Genomic DNA, 20200 nt, shown 5'->3' with positions numbered 1-20200 from the left:
TTAATTGGCTGATTTCTAGATAGTAGATTACAGTACAAAGCACTGCTGTCATTTTATCATTAACTTTGTTTAGGCCCCATTGACACCTGAGTGTTTTGAAGCTCAAAACTCTAAAACACATAACATTCAAAATCCCATGTATTTCCATGGCAGCTGTACACATATGAACACTCAGACACCTGTAGCTCAACGCCTGTTGCTCCAGAAATTACATGAGCTACTTTTGAGGCAAAATTGAGCAAATTTGGCCCTATATACCTGAAATTGCGCAAATCAAGCATTTTGTGTGTTTTGTTTTAGCCTAGAAGAACTTGTCTCTTCCCTCTAGGGCTTTCCTTTGGCTAAAACAAAAACACCTGAAGCTTGAATACACGATTAAAACTCTTTCAATAGTATTCTAAACCACTTGTATGCGCTTGCACAAATGCTAAAAAAAATACATCTGAAAACCTCTCTTCTCAGGTGTGAGCGCAGCCTTAACCACTTCCAGTCTGGACACTTTTACCCCCTTCCTGTCCAGGCCAATTTTCAGCTTTCAGTGCTATCACACTTTGAATGACAATTGCGCAGTCATGCAACACTGTACCCATATGAATTTTTTAGCATTGCTCTGAAACAGATAAAACTTTATTTTGGTGGTATTTATTCACCACTGGGATTTTTTTTTTTTTTTGCTATATAAATGAAGAAATCCCAAAAAAAATTTTCTTATAAAATGTTGCAAATAAATAATATTTCTTCATAAATCTTGGACAAAATGTATTCATTTGTATCTTTTTAGTAAAAAAATAATAACCCAAATTAGTTTATAACCAAAAATTATAATTTTTCTAATTTTTTTAACATTTTTATATTATATATGGTTTATTTTTTTGTTTTTTAACATACTGTCACCCTAGCAGTACAGTGACACCATACTACTTGTGGGGGTGATGAAGATTTTTTCTTTTTTACATTGATTGCTTATACACCCATAAAGGCTGTAATGGCAATCCATTTCTCCTTCTCTCTGGCTGTATTCTTGCAGCCATTAAGAAATACTGTGTGAGCTGTGATTGGTCACAGCTTGTCACATGGTACAAAGCTGTTGTGAATAGCCTTGTACCATGTGATCTCTGTGATCATTCACAGATTTCACACATAGTAAGCAATGATGTCACTTCTGACATCATTGCTTACTACTCTTCATGTGATCACTGATTAGCCAATCAGAGATCACATGATCGGGACCTCACACAGAGGTCCCGTACAACAATCGATGTTCCAGGGTTCCAGATCGCGGTGCTGCACAATCCCAGGAAGCGTGAACAAGTAGGGAGCGGGGAGGACGTTTATAAACAGTCACCCGCCCCTGCACTGCTCTCGTTTGGCCATTTATATACATGGACCGGACGGGAAGTGGTTAAAGTGGTTCTAAAGGCAGATGTTTTTTTTTACCTTAATGCATTCTAAACCTCACACAACGCATCACATGCACAACCCAGGTTCATATTAACCTCCCTGGCGGTATTCCCAAGTGTAGCTCGGGGTAAAGTTTCTGTACCAAAAGCAGTAACCCCGAGCTACACTCGGGCTTACCATACGGCCCTGCATAGGGAGTCCCTGCAGAGCTTACCTTGTCCTGCGCTCCCGCGATGTGTCCCCTGCAGCGTCCCCGGCCATCTCCTCCGGCCGATGCCGGCATCCGGCTTCTGTGTTCCGGTCCCTGTGACGTCGAACATACGGGCGCCGCCGGCGGTGGGAAATTTGAAAATTTTAAAAAATGACATTTTTTTCCAAACAAATTTTACATAGTAAAACATTGCTGTTTCAACCCATTTCACATACATTTTGTCCCGAGTGCTTTGTCCTGTGCCCTGCCTGCATTTTTACTGTTCTTTCTGCCTGGAAACTGAGAAAAGTCCATGGCGTCCAAAAGTGTCCCTTTAGGTCAAAAGCGGGTTTAGACCAGCTAGAGAACAGCGATAGTAAATCAGAAACACTTGCAGAATTGAGTGATAATGATTAGTGGGGGAAATTCGTCATCAGACACTGAAAACAATTTTGCGACTTTGCTCAACAATGTGCGAAGTTGGCGCTATATTTCAAATTTCAGTGTTTTTGGTTTGATTATATTATTTAATTAAATGTATTATTATTATTATATTATTATTTTTTATGATTATTTATTAAATTATAATTTATGATTTCGTGTTTCAAATTTTATCATACCCGGGATGTTTACTAGACTCTTGTTCGGACAGATTTCAGTGAGTTATTCCTAAAAATTACAGCCTACAATAAAAAAACTACATATTTCCATGCAAAATAATGGTACTGCTTTCAGCACCAAAAATCTGATATAATCAGACCGCTAGGGAGGTTAACATAGCGCAACATCTTCTGCACTGCTTGTAATTTAGCGCCGCAGGTACGTACCTTGGTGCCAGAGTATCACAGGGTACATTCGCACTTTGTAAAAACGCCTGCAAGACTCCAGGGAAGTGGGTAAGGTACACATTCTTTAAAGAAATATTTGTGGATCAGAAATATCATGGCAGCTCCGTCTTTTATACAGAGCCCATGCAGTAGAGCCAACAATAAGAGAAGTGTCCTAACATTTCAGTAAGTTTCAAAATATTTAGCTCGAAATTATTGGAGTTCTATTCCTGCTTCCTGTGTGTGGTGTACGTATGTAAACACCGATTCGAAGATTCATTGTAAACTTTAGAGAGCAAGTGGTGAGCCGCAAACAGTTATGGTTACTTTGGGGGATGCTTGTGTCTTCTCTGAAACAGATAAAAGCTTTTCTTTCTGTTACAGTAGAGCCTTGTTAAGTTTAACTTGAGCATGTTCATTTTTCTCCCCAAGTAAACATACTAAGTGGTCTTAACTGTTCTATACATCCATTCTGGTTTCCCAGCTGCTAAAGTGCCAAAGCCCCAGATTCTATTTTATTTAAAGTGATGCAGAAGAAGTAAAGGTCAAGGCTTGATATTAAAAACACCACTATACTACAAAAAAATATAATTGAAAAAAAACCGTTAAAATAGAGGAGAGTAGGGATCAGCAAAAGTGAGAATTTCCATTTCATCAAAATTTCTCTAATGCAGTGGTCTCTAAATTGCATCCCAAGGAATAGATTTGGCCCTTTGCTAGCCTTTGTCCAGCCCTTGGGGCACTATTCCTCCCAATGATATGAGCCAGTATTCCTCCCACTGACACCAACAGTGGGGCATATTCCCTGCCACTGACACTGGTGACAGAGCATTATACCTTAGATTGTACGCTCCTTGAGGGTTAGGGACTGATGTGAATGTACAATATTTATGTAAAGCGCTGCGTAAATTGATGGCGCTATAGAAGTACTTGAAATAGAAATAAATAGATTCCTCACATTAGTATCAATGATGAGGCACTGATCCTCCCACTAGTATCAATGATGGGGCACTATTCATCCACTGACACCAATGATGATGCACTATTCTTCCCACTGACACCAACAATGGGTCACTATTTCTTCCACTGATATCAATGATGGGGTAATACTCCTCCTCCTACTGACCACCAACCCTGAGAACATGTCCATTCTCACCAATGCTGGCCCAGGACATTTTCCACCCCTACTAACCACAATCCAGCGCCCCTAAAGTCTGAAGGACAGTAAATTGGCCCTTTTAAAAAAAAAAAAAAAGTCAGGAGACCCCTGCTCTAATGACTGGCTTCAGCAAATAATTATGTTTGACTTAAGTTTTCATACAGCATATACATACTTTTTCTAGCTCAGTGACTCTTATTGGACCCAGTTGACCAGTGTACTACCCAGACAACTAGCAACATCTTCAGAAGGGAATTGGCAATGGTAGCCCCTTTGCGTCTCTCAGGAAAGGGCCGCTTTAAAGAGAGACCCCATCACTTTACCCATTAAGTGTCTGTGAAAAGGCTCCGCCCTTCCTGGTGTATTGATACTTACCTCTGCAGTGATCCCCTCTTGTTCCTTCCTCTGTCGCAGTAGGCACAAGTGTCAGAGTCTAGAGAAATTGGTGACATCAACCCTTCATCATGTGACAGCAATTAACTGCTTGATTTAGGTACGTAGGAGGAGATAACATGCTCCTCTATATCCTGAAGTGACAGTGTCTGTGAAAAGGCTCTCCCCTTCCTGGTGTATTGATACTTACCTCTGCAGCAATACCCTGTAGTTTCTTCCTTTGTCGCGGCAGGTACAAGTGTCAGAGTCTAGAGCGAGTGGTGATGTTACCCCTTCATCATGTGACAGCGATTGACTGCTAGATCTAAGTACTTAGGAGGAGGTCATGTGTTCCTGTATACCCAGAAGAGTTGGGTATACTATGCCAGTTGAGCTGGGGGGCAGCACTGAAAAGATGTGTATCTGTGGGTGTGGGGCTTATCCACAGACCTGAACAGGCAAAGTGACAGGGTTTCTTTAAATAAAGCCAGCCATTGATTTCCCCCATTAACACAGTCAGTGTTGATGTAGAAATCCCTCCCCTGGAGCTACTGTTTTCTGGTGGGGTGGCATGGGAAGCCGTCCCTGCACACACAAACACACAATAATTATTACTGGTGGTTATAGCCACGGACAATAATTGCATGAAAGATCCAACATGCTGATTATACCCAAGTTGATCGATCAACTAGGGTACAATCAGTCTGCCCATACATAGTTTGAATCTCGGTGGGTCCCTGCTGAATCAGCCAAGATTTGAAGCATCTATGGCCAGCTTTAGCATTAGCAACAAAGCAACCAACTGGGTTCAACCTTTCTTTCAACTAACATTTCTCAAGGTTCTTAGCGTGGTTGCACAGGTATTATCCGTGAAGGTCATTTTATTGAATGAACCGTAAATTGAAGTGCCACACCACTGCTAAATAGTCCAGATACGACTTTATTCCAATAACTGCCAGAGGGACAATCCAAAGTCCATCTGACGTTTATAAAATAAAGTTTTATCTGGACCGTTTAGCAGTGGTGTGGGGCTTCATTTTAAATTTTTGTTCCATTACACTACAAGCCAAGTAGACCATGGAGATCCTCTGCGGTATAAAAGCCAACTGCCTGGGAACCAAATTACTTATCAACATTAATACTTTAAAATAACAATACCAATAGGATAACCTCAAGGAATCAGAGCTATTTTTTCTACTTTTCTTAACTATTTTAATGAATGAGGCAGAGTGTCAGTATAGAGCTATAATATATAAAAATTTAAATTTTGGCAGTAACTGATGAACGAAAGTAATTTATTTCAGTAGATGCCATTGTGGCACTAGAAAGGTTGAAAAAAAAAGTATACGTTGCTTGAAAACTTAGATGGTAAAAATGTAAATTTGAGGCTTAGACCGGCGTTCTACTAATTCAGAGTATGTCAAAATCCTTCCAAGCTGATATGCGTCCTTATTCGTATCTATATTTGACAGTAATGTAATGAGAGCTTTCTGTGACACAGAGTTATGAAAGCAGTGCATTGCTGTCTATCAATATTTACTTAGCAGTGCTGTGGGCCTCAGTCCTGGCGGCTCCTGTACCAGTCTAATTGTGGGTTGACTCATTCACAGTAGGTGGCACTGACATCCTAATATAGGGACACTTTTTAATAATTTATAAACAAAATGACTGCAGCATGCGCAAAGGGGATATAATACTATTCTCTGTCTTTCAATGAGCCCCTTTCTGGATGTTCACTGATCCAGATTGACTCACCAGTCTGTTTCTATTTAAAGCCCTTACGATCAATGTCAGCTTAGCCAGTTTCTGGAAAGCTCAGGTTCTTGCTAGTGGTGGCTCTGTCTGCCCTGGGATACATTTCATCACACCACTCAGCTGTTTTCTACATCCAGCTCAAATGGGGTTGGTGGAGTTTGAACCTCACACAGGCCTCATGGACTGAAGTAATAATCTTTACCCAATACCAGATGGCTGGGGAACTTGTTTTTCTTCAGTCCAATTTTTACTGGATACAGCCATTAAGAAAAGTCATTATCCAGCTTTTTGCGTCCTCTTCCATGTACATTATTTTTAATACGTACTATTGACCAGTTTGAGACATGTGTACAGATGTGATATTCCAAACAGTAGATCTGCTAGCACCATCCTCAAAATGATAAAAAGTGTTTTATTTTAAAACAAAGCCTGAGTATGTAACCTCATGTGCCATTCAAGTGGTTACCGTGCTACAACTTACAGCATCCATTCTCGACCAGGGTTCCATGGAAGCTTTAGAGTTCCAAGAGTTCTAAGGTTTCTCCAGAGGTTGCTAGGAAATGCTTGAGCTGTGGCTGTTTTACCTCCCATCTGATGGTGCCTGCATATTTTTGGGTCCAACAACATTTGGCAGAGCCATTGTCATGACACCAATGATCTTTTGTAAGGAAGCCATTCTGATCACAACTGTAAGAGGGTATTCATCCCTGATCACCAACCTAAGAAACATTCTTCCCTCTGACCTCTAATCTTAGGTGGGGCTCCCCAAGAACTATTTCAGGGGTTTCTCTGTATAAAAAGTTTTACTTGTTGTTTTACTATAGGAGTAAAAAAGTTCTGAATTTGTAAAATCTGCTTTTATCTGAGGTGTGACAGGTTCCAACACATTTCAGTGGTTTTATAAGCCCACCTTAATCAGGGCTACAATAAAAAAGAATTAAAAAATATAGTTGCATTGTTGCAGTTTAACATTCATGTTCATAAGAATGGTTAGTGTTTATTGAATAATTATAGATCTGCTATAAACTTATACTTTCTTATATTTGTACTTATGTGTATGATGTTTTATTATAACATTGTTTCTGTTATGTTTGATTATCATTTGTATTGTGATGAATGAGGCCTTTAAGACACCAAGAACATATGGCAAGGCACAGAAGCTCCTCAGGACAGATGTTTCTTGTTGCCTACTGGAGCAGACCTCACACCTCCCTTCCATGTATCCCTTGATAAACAGACACACCAATATTCCAATTTTGCTCTGATTTAGACAATCTAGGACTAAATCTTGAGCACTGATCAGGTACTGTTGTACTTGCTGTCATAGGAGAGAGAAAATAAAGGTTGGAGTTCGCAATAGATTTACTAGTCATGGCTGAAAGATGCCTACATGAGCTTTGCACAGTAATAAAAATTTGTACAGAACAAAGACAGCCCAAAATCTGCACTCAGCTGATGGTAGTTCCTCACTAGAGCCAACCCTAATTGAGGTGGCCATGGCTACCACTAACCACAACATTAAAAAACAACATCTTTACTCTCTGGTAGGGTCATCCTTCACCTGGGAGATCTGTGGATTTTGGTGCAATTGGAAAGTGCTTTCATGCACTCACAAGCACCCACAGCCAAAATGCGCTGTTCTTATGCAGATGCGCAGGGGTGCCAATAATTCTTAATGGCACCCCCAAGCATTGGAAAACGCAGTGCATTTTTGGGTGCATGAAACCTGTGAGACTGCATCTCTCTGGTAGGGTCATCCTTCACTTGGGAGATCTGTGGATTTTGGTGCAATTGATAATTTGGAGAAGTACCCCATGAATGCACTTAATGGCCTACAGTTGCTGGAACTTGCATGCTAACCTCCCTAACCAACTTGCATTTCCTTTCTGTGAGGTTGAGCCTACCTCTTTTATGTTTCAATAGTTTTTATTGGAAGATTTTAATATAAACATAGGGTAAAACAATCAAACATGGTACAGATTACAGTTCACAGTTAGGTGTGGTGGGTTTTTTTTTTTTTGAGATATGAGTTCTCCACCAATTGGCTAGAGAATCTATTTCTAAACCGCATCAACTTGAGAGGTATGCTCTGTTAAATATGAACTGTATAAGGGATGGGCTTATAAAGGGAGGAGAAGGAAGATGGATAAGGGGCAAGGAGGAGGTGGAGGGGAGGAGGGTGCACCAGTTGTGAGTCAAGTGTCTAAGTGTTATAAAATTAGTTTATCAATCTTTAACAATACAGTTTGGGTTTTGTAGCCATCAAGACCATTGGTGTTTGAATTTGTGGTAAGAGAAGTTATTGAGTGCAGTTCTTTGTTCCATGTCGCATTGGAAGTTGAGGTCTGATATAAATGTGGAAAGGGAGGGAGTTTCGCTAGAGTTCCATAATTTAGTAAGGTTGGTTTTAGCTGCAGTTAGTGTATGGATAATAATAGTGCGGGAGTCTGTGGAGAGTTTGTCGATTCCTATGTGAAGGAGAGCGAGGGCCGGGTTTGGCGTTAATGGAGTGTCGATTATTGTGGAGAGTAAATGGAAAACATTGTTCCAATAGGATCTAAGGGATTTGCAGGCCCAAAGTATATGAAAAAGTGATCCTGTTTCTCCACAATTTCTCCAGCAAGCGGATGAGCGTTGAGGGTAGTATAAGGAAAGTTTGGCTGGGGTTAGGTACCATTGGTGGAGGATTTTCATGTATGTTTCCCAATGGGTGCTACAGCGTGACACTTTATGAGTGATGTTAAAGGTCCTTTCCCATGTGTGTGGTAGCGTTGATTGCGAAAGGATTTTTTCCCAGTTGGTTAGCGAGGAAGTCTGTAAGTGAAATTGGGAGTCGATTAAAAGCCTACCTCTTTTAAAGAAGACACCCAACATTCATAGGAGCACCGTGTTGCATGTCCTTGGTTTAACAAACTATTCTGCTGCTTCTTCAGGCTAGGTTCACACTGCTGCAGGACAGCATGTAAATCGCATGCTTTCATACATTCACAAGCACCCACAGCCAATATGTGCAGATGCGCAGGGGTGCCAATAATTCTTAATGACACCCCCACATGAAACCTGTGAGACTACATCTTAAGAAAGGTACAGGGACATCTTCCCTACGTTCCTTTCAGGTACATTAGCCCATTTTAATGAATGAGCTGTTATATCTTTGCGAATGCGGCACGCAGGGAATCCAAGAGTGTGAAGCTAACCTCACTATCCAGGCTGGTGGCAGGGAGGTGGCCAAGCTTAAAGTGGTTGTAAAGCCAGAAGGTTTTTTTACTTTTCTGCATTCTGCATGCATCTTCCCCATGCAGCCCCCCCCCTAATACATACCTGAGCCCGATCTCAATCCAGCAATGTGAACAAGAGCTGAGGCTCCTTCCTCTCTCCCCATTCGCTCATATACAACAGCAGGGGCCATTAGCTCCCACTGCTGTCAATCAGAGACAGTGACAAGAAGCGGGGGGCATGCATGAGTGCTCCCATAGCAAGTGGCTTGCTACGGGGCCACTCAGTGGGAGGTGGAGTCCAGTGCGCCAGCAAAAAGAGGCAGATTGGGGCTGCTCTATGCAAAACCATTGCTTGGAGCAGGTAAGTATCACAAGTTTGTTGTTTTACTAATATAAAAAACAAGCCTTTACAGTCACTTTAATTGCAGCAGAGAAACATTAGGTCACCATGCCAGCGGTCATAAGGCTAGCTGTGCTCTCTCGCAGGGCTGTGTACATCTCAGGACTGCATGGAAAGAAATACAAATGCTTGGACAAGTAGAACATCTCCTATATATGCGTTTAACTGCCTAAAGTTGAGTGTTAATTCAGAAAAGGTTCCATACAGCTGTAGAACTTTTGCTGTGTCTTTTGTGAATCATAAAAGGACCTTAGCGAAGGAGAGACATTCAGGTCACATGGAATAGAGACCCACGTGTCATCCCATAGAGATAGTTGGGCAAAGCTTTAAATAGGAGTGTAAAAGTGCAGGAAGTGGTGTGAGTGTAAAAGGATAATTTGCTGGCTGAACAAACAGGCTCTGCCTGAGGCTTAGCACGGATGAGCTCAAGAACCTTTTTGCTGTCTCCAAGCATCTGTTGTTACATAAATTGTAACAGAAGTAAAGCAAGAGCAGGCCAGGCAATCATTTCTAGTTCTGGTGTATTTAGTGTGATTATATATAAAATGCACCTAGATATATACAGTATGTTCTAGTTTAGGATTCTCATTCTAGATTAGTGAATACGATTAGTGATGATTCATAGGCGAATGATGATCACTGAACGGTTTATATTTTTACCTCTCAGTTTCCAAGATATTTGACTAGTTTTCCAATTAGCTTGCATTTTGGTTTTTATATGCAAACTTTGCAACATTGATTGGTGAATTAAAGTCATGAGTTGATTGCATGTATTTTGCATTTGAGTACTTTCCAAGAGTTCTACCTGATTTTTAATTTGCCAGTAACACCAAATTCTTGGACCACAAAAAAACCCTCTAAAGTTCAAGTACAGTGGGGATCGAAAGTTTGGGCACCCCAGCTAAAAATTTGTATTAATGTGCATAAAGAAGCCAAGGAAAGATGGAAAAATCTCCAAAAGGCATCAAATTACAGATTAGACATTCCTATAATATGTCAACAAAAGTTAGATTTTATTTCCATCATTTACACTTTCAAAATAACAGAAAACAAAAAAATGGCATCTGCAAAAGTTTGGGCACCCTGCAGAGTTAATATCTTGTACTGCCCCCTTTGGCAAGTATCACAGCTTGTAAACACTTTTTGTAGCCAGCCAAGAGTCTTTCAATTCTTGTTTGAGGTATCTTTGCCCATTCTTCCTTACAAAAGTCTTCCAGTTCTTTGAGATTTCTGGGCTGTCTGTCACGCACTGCTCTTTTAAGGTCTATCCATAGATTTTCAATTATGTTGAGGTCAGGAGATTGTGAAGGCCATGGCAAAACCTTCAGTTTACACCTCTTGATGTAATCCCCCGTGGATTTTGAGGTGTGTTTAGGATCATTATCCATTTGTAGAAGCCATCCTCTCTTTAACTTCAGCTTTTTCACAGATGGCATCAAGTTACCATCCAAAATTTGCTGAAATTTTATTGAATCCATTTTTCCTTCTACTCGTGAGATGTTCCCTGTGCCACTGGCTGCAACACAACCCCAAAGCATGATTGATCCAACCCCATGCTTAACAGTTGGACAGAGGTTCTTTTCATTAAATTCTGTGCCCCTTCTTCTCCAAACGTACCTTTGCTCATTCCGGCCAAAAACTTCAATTTTAACCTCATCGGTCCACAGAACTTGTTTCCAAAATGCATCAGGCTTGTCTATATGTTCATTTGCAAAGTTCAAACGATGATTTTTGTGGTGGGGACGTAGAAGAGGTTTTCTTCTGATGACTCTTCCATGAAGACCATATTTGTACAAGTATCTCTTTATAGTGGAATAGTGTACCACAACTCCAGTGTCTGCCAGATCTTTCTGGAGGGATCGTGCAGTCAAACGTGGGTTTTGAATTGTTTTTCTCACAATCCTGCGAGCTGTTCTGTCTGATATTTTTCTTGGTCTTCCAGATCTTGCTTTAACTTCCACTGTTCCTGATGACTGCCATTTCTTAATTCCATTCCGAACAGAGGATATTGACATCTGAAAACGCTTTGCTATCTTCCTATAGCCTTCTCCAGCTTTGTGAGCGTCAACTATTTTCAGTTTCAGTTTTCTAGACAACTGCTTAGAAGAACCCATGGTGCTGATTGTTGGGGCAAGGTCAGATGAGTCTGGGCATTTAAAACCTTTGAGATTGACATCACCTGGTCTTCCCAGACGATGATTGAGAACAATCCATGACACTGGCAGGTCTCAGCTTTGCAAAGGGGGCAGTGCATGCTATAAATGCAGGGTGCAGGGGTGGCAGATACGAAATGGTTAGTAAGGTGGATGAGTCTGATGCTTAGTTCTTAATGTATGAAAATACTAAATAAAATTTCAGTATCGGCTCAGTGTGGGTTTCAGTGGGCATTGCCATTCTTGTTACAGCAGGCTGGACTACAGTGATCTTCAGACACAGTTGTCATGTATAACATTCATGTTTCAAAGCTTATAGAATTATTATATCAGTGCCCCGAAGGTTGTATAAAGGCATTCCTCTTTATTTGGACTATTTATTTCCAATATTTCTAGAGCACCAACATATTAGACATCTCTTTATAGAAACGGTCACATCTGTCCTTGTACCAGAAGAGCTTACAATCTAACACAAAAAAACGTACATTGCACAAAAACTTTGGTTAGAGGTAATTTGAAGGAAAACTGCAAGATTACTTTTTCATTCCAATCTGCAACCAACAATGCATTTCTAAAACTGAAGAACATTTAAATTCTGCTTTGCAGTAGTCATTGCAACAGTACTAGTTACAGAACTTTCCCTGATATGTATAGTCTACACAGAGCTTGATATAAAATTACAGGCATCTTCAGTTCTGGTGACCTATTGGATGCCGAAATGTAGCTTTTTTTCTTTTTACAACTCTGAGAACAAAGTATTGATTGTAGCTGACAGACCCTTCCACTGGGCTGTTTGTTTATGGACATTACTGCAGTGACCAGCCTCACTATCTACTATGCATAAACAGATAGGAATCTGCATTGACGTTTACTAAAAATCTTATATTACTGGCTCAGATTTTTATTTTTTCTGTAGCAAAAGCAGAATTGCTCTTTACAAGTCTAATTTTATGATTTTGGATTATGGGCAAAGAACACTCACAATCCAATAGCTGTTCATGGCAGGAACTGAACCCCGCAATACAGTGATGCAAGGCCAGAGTGATAATCACGTTAACTGTTATAACTATCTATATATAATTAGAAAAGTGCATCGCTTTGCTTATTCAGGACAAATGACAGGTCCTCTTTTTTGGAAACTTCCCCCACCAAAAGAATCCTGTACACCTGCCGATTTCTTGAGTTTAGTCCCTATGTAACCTCCTTGTTGGAGGGTTAATGACTTTGTTAGTGACGAGTTCAGGCCTGGTGATCGGCTGCTCAGATCCATGCATTGCATGGTGGAAGGAAGAGAAAACAGTTACATACCCCCCCCATACATAGAAGAACAGAGCAGTAGGGAAGCACAGCAATGATGACAATGGTTGGGGTGTTTGGGGGTGTTATTTGCACCGAAGGAACAACACAATCTCTTTAACTACAACTGTTCTTTACTTCTACTGAATGCATTCAGTTATGCATATGTGAAATTCCATTTTGTAGTAAAGTATTTCATTCTGCAGAACATTTTCTTCCCCTTGCCTTAGGTTCTGTTACATTTCCAAGCCGTATAGACGCACATTGCCCTGGACTGGGAGATGATTGAGACAGCTTACACCATATAGTGCAGTGTGCTCAGTTTTCCTCCACCATGCCAAAGTCATCTCACTGAAGCACGTACCCCACCACTGTGCCGTATTCAGACCTTCAGCTAGCTTTCACCGTCCCCCCATCTAGCACTGCACACGTGCACACGTTGCACATTTGAAATTAACTCATGTTTCAAGATTTTAATCCCACCATCATCAGTTGCCTGGATGGACAGAATTGAAAGATCTGCTTTTAGTATCACCTGTTGCTGCTTTTCCCAATGGTCACTAATCCATGTGCACAGGGTTAAGCCATGAGAACTCGGGCTGCAAATTTTTTCTGATCTGTCTGTATCTGGGGATTTAACCCAGTCAATCCCCGAAGCCCCTTAACAGCTCCTGAGGCGCCATTCATTCTGCAATGTCTGAGCACATTTTTTCGGCACACGGTTTTGAACAGCAGGAGAGACAGACACATGCAGTATTCAGGGCCTCCATTGGTTAGAGAATTCTGACCCTAATAAGCAAAGGACTGCCAGTTCCTAGTAACTTCACAGACAATCCTCACTGGAAATGTCTTGGTGGGGTACTGAGAAGGAAATCCACAGAGGTCGGATATTGGGTCAAGCTAATAAAAAATGTTGATATTGGAAAAAGTGATGATATTGTTTCTTGTGCTGTTGTTTATGTAGCTCGAGCAGTAATAAAGTATGTGAGTACTTGAGAGTGTATGTATTATAAGACACACAGCATATTCAATGTGTTGTCTTCATGTGTGCATTTATTTGCATTATGCACTTAACAAAATGCAACATATTTACCACTTGTGTTCCAACAAAACCCACATAAGTAGGTCATATAGGCCAGTGGTCTTCAAACTGCAGCTCTTTGCTTGCCTTTATCTGGCCCTTGGGACAGTATTCCGTCAACCGATACCAGTGATGGGGCACCATTCCTCCCACTGACACCATTGACAGGGCACTACTGTTCCCACTAAAACCAGTTCTGGGGCATCATTTACTCCAAGTGGCCACAGCATGGCCCCTCTAAAGCCTAATGCACAGTAAACTGGTCCATTGTTCAGAAAGTTTGGAGACCTCTGATATAGAATGATAGGGTTCTATATATTGACCTTCATACACTAAATCTATTTCTGTTAATTGTTCTTATCCAGATCCAAGTACCAACTAAAGCAACTGACACAGGGTGATTCATGCTCTTGTGATCTCATTATTTTCTCAGATGGAAGGGCTGTTTGAGCCATTTTGTTTTCTTCTTTGCAGGGAAGAATGGGAGTGGCTTCAGACCTTAGCCAGTGTGGATGAACCAATCACCAGTGAGCAGGACTCCGAAGGCTGCCAAAGTCTATTACTGCAGGAACTTAGGAAGGCTGTGAAAGATCTAATGGGTCAAGTCAACATTCCTCGTGAAGAGGTAACTATCCATATTGAAAGAAAATAAAAGAACGTCATCAGCTTTTTGTTACATATACCTATACATGATTTAAGGTTTCATATATTGGTGGGTCACACGTATGACAATCAACTTCATCAACTTGCATGTATAAAAAGGACTATCCTTTTGTATGCGTTCACTCTCGATTTGGCTTTGTGTTAGGGTCAAAAGGAGGAGCCTCGTCAAGTCACATTTGTAACTCAAGTTTCAAAAACGTTTTATCCATGGGATTGCCTCAGCAATGCGATATCCATTTCTTCCATAGTGAGCTTGCATTGTGGGGTTTAGATGAAGCCTATTTAAAAGCCAACACGCGTCCAGAGGAACATTATAGATTTGGGCCTTAAGCAGGGCATTTCTTGAACGCAACTGAGAATTCCCTGCAAAATGTGTATTATTAGATGTAAGGAAACAAAATCAGATGCCACAGTCACACAAGTTGAGGCTGGGAGGGGAGAGGCTATAACAGGCTAGAACAAATGACTTGAAAAGTAGGGCAAACCAGTGGTGTAAGGAACAGGAGTAGGTAAACCATAAGTACAATACTCCACCAATATCTGTGCAGTGATAACAATAGGAACATGCTATTGATTTATTATTGACAGCAGTATGATGTATTGAGGTGATGTGTGTAACCTCTGGGGAACCTGCACCCTAGGACATAGCCTATGTTGGCTATGCAGATATCCAGCCCTGGAAATGACAAACCCAGATGTGTGTGAAGCTCAGTTTAGGCTTATTTACCAATGCAAACAAATGCAAAAAAATACTCACTGATTATTTTATTCTCTTTGCATGTAGGCTAAAGACTTCCGTCTCTACAGTCAAGAGGTTCTGGAGTTTGGAGGCCAGGTCTCCTTTTTATTGTTGCTGCCTCCATCAGATGATGTCTGCACAGCTCCTGGCCAGAACACCCCCTATACTCCCTACTCAGGATTCCTCACACTGCCCCTTCAAATTTTTGAGCTAGGTAAGGTCCTCCACAGTCTCCTCCTTTGGTTACCTCTCTGCGTATGGCACCATGTTAGGGCAGCAACAAAAATAGGATCCGAGCAGGGACCACAAAGGCTAAATGAAGCTATTTGCCTGTTTTAAGCTGCTTAGAAATTTGCTTAAACGTTTTTAAAATTTAAAGGAATATTTTTGTATTTAGGCTAGCCTAATTTGTTTAATTTAGTGTGCTTTTTTATGTATTTATCACTTTACATTTTTTACTTTACTTCTTTTTGTTAAAATAATAAGAATAAAAAGAAGTCATTTTTTGGAACAAGTACAGGTCCACAATAGTTGAAATGTGCTACCATAACCCTCAGGTGCCATTTAAAGTCATAGCACCCTTAAAAACTGCTAAAAACACCTTAATTTCTCCTTCCCTGTTGACTCCAATGCAATTAAAACAAATGACAACATTTTACCAAAATTTTAGCTGACATTTTGGTGAAATAAAAACTTTCATTGTCGCCCATACCTAATAACTACCATGTGCCAATAAAATGGGCAGACAGATATACCCAGGTGTGTATTTACCACAAGGCAAACAAGGCATTTGCCTAGGGCAGCATTTTTTAGGAGGGCAGTAGGGCCCACCAGAAGACGGGACATATGTAAATGGGAACCATGTGGGATCCGAAAAAGGCTGCGGGCTGCCTGATGGTGTAAGCAGAGCCCAACTGGAGTTCCTGGGGATGGCTAGATCTGTGAAGGTTGCTGTCTTTCTCTCTGTTGCGGGGGGGGTGTTAGTGGAAGGGGCTCTCTTTGGTAGGGGGGGGCAGGGGTGTTCTTGGTCACTGTCAGGCTCTCTCTGCGGGGGGGGGGGCAATGTTGGTCAGTGTCAGGCTCTCTTCATCGAGGAGGGGGGGCACCCAATTTTTGTGTTGCCTAGGGCAGCACAAAACATAAATACACCACTGGATATACCTAATTGGCCCCATTGCTGGTAAACCAGAATGCGATCTTGTGTCTATTGGCAGACTATAACCCTTACTGGTGCCAAAAGGAGGTTGTCTAGTCAATGCATAAACATAGATGCTTGGCTTTAACATACCATAGTCATCCATAGATCTCAAGTCTATGGCCACTTTTGCTTCATGAATAATTTATATTTTGGATGTTGAATTACAGACACAAACACCTTTCCAGCCCATACATGAGACTAGAGCCTTCGTGCTGTCTGGTGTCACTGGTTATTTTAAACACAAGAACAAGAACTGTTAAGAACAAAAAGCACAATACATTAGCAGGGGGCCCCAAAATATAATTCACTTAATTGAAAAAATGTACAAACTCAATCATCAAAATCCCAATTCAAGTAAAATAATACTGTACTTTTTAATGAAGTCAAAGGATTTCTAACAAACATTTTGTGGTTGTTGGCATTCACAGTATGTTATAGCCTAATGTTAAAATAACAAACATGTGCGTTTTTTTTTTTTTGCACATAATTGTTGTTCTATTGCTGTAAATGTAATTAAGTTGTTTTTTTTCTCTATCCAGTTAACTTTTTCACATACGATCGTGATTTTATCAGTCAGTATTGTCAGTTATCTGCCATGTTGGAGCTGGAGTCTTTGTTGTCACAGCAAAGTCTTAGGGAGGCCTTCTCTGATACCGAACTCACAACAGCGAAGCAGCGCCATCAGCAAGTGCAGGATTTTGTACAGGTAATATACAGAGAGAATTGTTCATCATATAGAGATCCTGAAAATGTTAGGACAGGTAGTGTACTTTAGAGGAAGCCAAGGTATGGCATTTATATCAGTTTGGCTGGTATTGAATGCCTGACACAATCTTCACCTTCTTGTTTTCCTCTTTGTCAGTTTGGCTAAATATCACACTGTGGCGCATCCCTATTCAATTGAACGGGTTGCATTTGGTGGAAGTACTGCCTGCCAAATATGACAGGTGGTATCATTTATACAGTTGTGTTCAAAATAATAGCAGTGTGTTAAAAAAAAGTGAATAAAGCTCAAAATCCTTCTAATAGCTTTTATTTACATACACACAAATGCATTGGGAACACTACACATTCTACTCCAAATCAAAACATGAAGAAAAATATATAAATTTGTGTTCCTCTAAAAAAATTGAAGAAAAGTGAATATTAGACTGTTCAAAAAAATAGCAGTGTTTGTATTCTTCTTTACAAACTCAAACGTTCACTATATAAACTGAAAAATGTTTGAAGATTTTGCTTTCCTTTGAATCACTTAATGAATATTTTGTTGTATAAGCACTGTTTCTGAGAACTGCTGTACATCAGTGTTGCATGGAGTCACCCAACTTCTGGCACCTGTGAACAGGTATTCCAGCCCAGGATGATTGGACTACATTCCACAGTTCTTCTCTATTTCTTGGTTTTGCCTCAGAAACTGCATTTTTGATGTCACCCCACAAGTTTTCTATTGGATTAAGATCCGGGGATTGGGCTGGCCACTCCATAACGTACATCTTGTTGGTCTGGAACCAAGATGTTGCACGTTTACTGGTGTGTTTGGGGTCGTTGTCTTGTTGGAACACCCATTTCAAGGGCATTTCCTCTTTAGCATAAGGCAGCATGACCTCTTCAAGTATTCTGATGTATTCAAACTGATCCATGATCCCTAGTATGCGATAAATAGGCCCAACACCGTAGTATGAGAAACATCCCCATATCATGATTATTATACAGTGTTTATATAGTGCCAAAAGGGTTGTTCAGCGCTGTACATTATAGTGGGGGACAGTACATGAGACAATACAGTAACAATACAATACATGAGGGGTTCAAGGGCTCTGCTCCTTCGAGCTTACAATCTAGGAGGGAGGGGGTAGAGGTACAGAAGGAAGTGGCTGTGGGGGATGGAGTGGTAGGAAGAATGGAGGAGAATGGCTGTTAGGTGAGGGTGGGGTAGGCTTCCCTGAAGAGATGGGTTTTCAGGGTGCGCCTGAAGGTGAGGAGGGTAGGTGACAGTCTGATGGATTGGGGTAGGGAGTTCCAGAGGATGGGGGAAGTCCTGGAGAAGTCCTGCAGTCGGGTGTGGGAGGAGGAGACCAGGGAGCTAGAGAGTAGGAGGTCTTGTGAGGAGCGAAGGGCACGGGTAGGGTGGTATTTGGGTATCAGGTCAGTGAGGTAGTTTGGGGCAGCGTTATGAATGGCTTTGTATGTCAGAGTTAGTAATTTGAATTTAATTCGTTGGGCAATCAGGAGTCAGTGAAGGGATTGGCAGAGGGGGGTGGCAGAAGTGGAGTGGTTGGTGAGGTGGATGAGTCTAGCCACTGAGTTCAGGATAGACTGGAGCGGGGATAGCGTATGTTGGGGTAGGCCGGTGAGAAGGGAGTTGCAGTAGTCCAGGCGTGAGATAATAAGGGAGTGTACGAGTTGTTTAGTGGTGTCTGGGGTGAGGAATGTACGTATCTTGGAGATGTTGCGGAGACACCTAGGACTTTGGCTTGCGGGGTGGGATTGATGGTGGCGTTGTTAGTCGTGATGGAGAGGATGGGGGGGCACGGGCTGGGGGGAAAACCAGGAGCTCGGTTTTGGAAAGGTTTAACTTGAGGAAATGGAGCGACATCCAGTCTGATATATCGTTTAGGAGGTGGGTGATGTGGGCGGAGAGTGAGGGGGTGAGGTGAGGGGTGGAAAGGTAAATTTGTGTGTCATCGGCATAGAGGTGATAGTTGAAGCCATGGGAGTGTATCAGTTTGCCAAGGGAGGAGGTGTAGATGGAGAAGAGAAGGGGTCCAAGGACAGAGCCTTGGGGGACCACAACAGAGAGGGGGAGGATGCAGCGTTATAGGTGACGCTGAAGGAGCGTTGGGATAGGTAAAATGAGAACCAGGAGAGAGCAGAGTCCCTGATGCCAAGGAAGTGTAGTTTAGTAAGGAGGGGGTGGTCGACTGTGTCGAAGGCCAAGGAGAGGTCGAGGAGCAGGAGGACTGAGTAGTGGCCATTAGCTTTGGCGGCTAGCAGGTCGTTACTGTCTTCACAGTGTACTGTGGCTTGAATTCAGTGTTTGGGGGTCGTCTGACAAACTGTCTCCGGCCACTAGACCCAAAAAGAACAATATTACTTTCATCAGTCCACAAAATGTTGCGCCATTTCTCTTTAGGCCAGTCAATGTGCTCTTTGGCAAATTGTAACCTCTTCAGCACGTGGGACTTTGCGGGGGCTTCTTGCAGATAGCTTGGCTTCACATAGGCGTCTTCTAATTGTAACAGTACTCACAGGTAACTTTAGACCTTCTTTGATCTTCCTGGAGCTGATTGTTGGCTGAGTCCTTGCCATTTTGGCTATTCTTCTATCCATTCGAATGGTAGTTTTTCGCTTTCTTCCACGTCTTTCAGGTTTTGGTTGCCATTTTAAAGCATTTGCGATCATTTTAGCTGAGCAGCCTTTCATTTTCTGCACTTCTTTATATGTTTTCCCCTCTCCAATCAACGTTTTAATCAAGGTACGCTGTTCTTCTGAACAATGTCTGGAACGACCCATTTTCCTCAGAATTTCAGAGAGAAATGCACTGTAACCAGCATGTATAACATTTGCTGCCTTCCTTCCTTAAATAAGGGCAATAATTGCCACCTGTTTTTCAAAGAATGAATGACCTCACTAATAGAACTCCACACTGCTATTATTTTGAACATGCTCCTTTCAATTAGTAATTTAATTACACAGAATCAGCAGCATGCATGTCATGACTGTGGGGTCTGTTGGATTTCTATTACTC

The 20200-nt window shown here is 41.5% G+C and overlaps 1 protein-coding gene across 4 annotated transcripts in view; it reads left to right on the top strand.

Annotated features, from left to right (window-relative positions):
* The window catches only part of LOC149473188 (ankyrin repeat and fibronectin type-III domain-containing protein 1-like), a 455911-nt gene that overhangs the window by 396170 nt on the left and 39541 nt on the right, over positions 1-20200 (top strand). For all 4 annotated transcript variants that reach the window (XM_089683050.1, XM_089683059.1, XM_089683065.1 and 1 more), the window contains 3 exons: positions 14327-14477; positions 15300-15468; positions 16992-17158. In XM_089683050.1, coding sequence (XP_089539176.1) covers positions 14327-14477; positions 15300-15468; positions 16992-17158 — 487 coding nt within the window. The remainder of the gene's footprint in view (positions 1-14326; positions 14478-15299; positions 15469-16991; positions 17159-20200) is intronic.

The sequence above is a fragment of the Staurois parvus genome, unplaced genomic scaffold (genome assembly GCF_062004578.1).
Source record: "Staurois parvus isolate SC_StPar_1 unplaced genomic scaffold, SC_StPar_1.0 ptg000018l, whole genome shotgun sequence".
NCBI classification, from domain to species: Eukaryota; Metazoa; Chordata; class Amphibia; order Anura; family Ranidae; genus Staurois; species Staurois parvus.
This window is presented reverse-complemented; position numbering and strand designations above follow the sequence as displayed.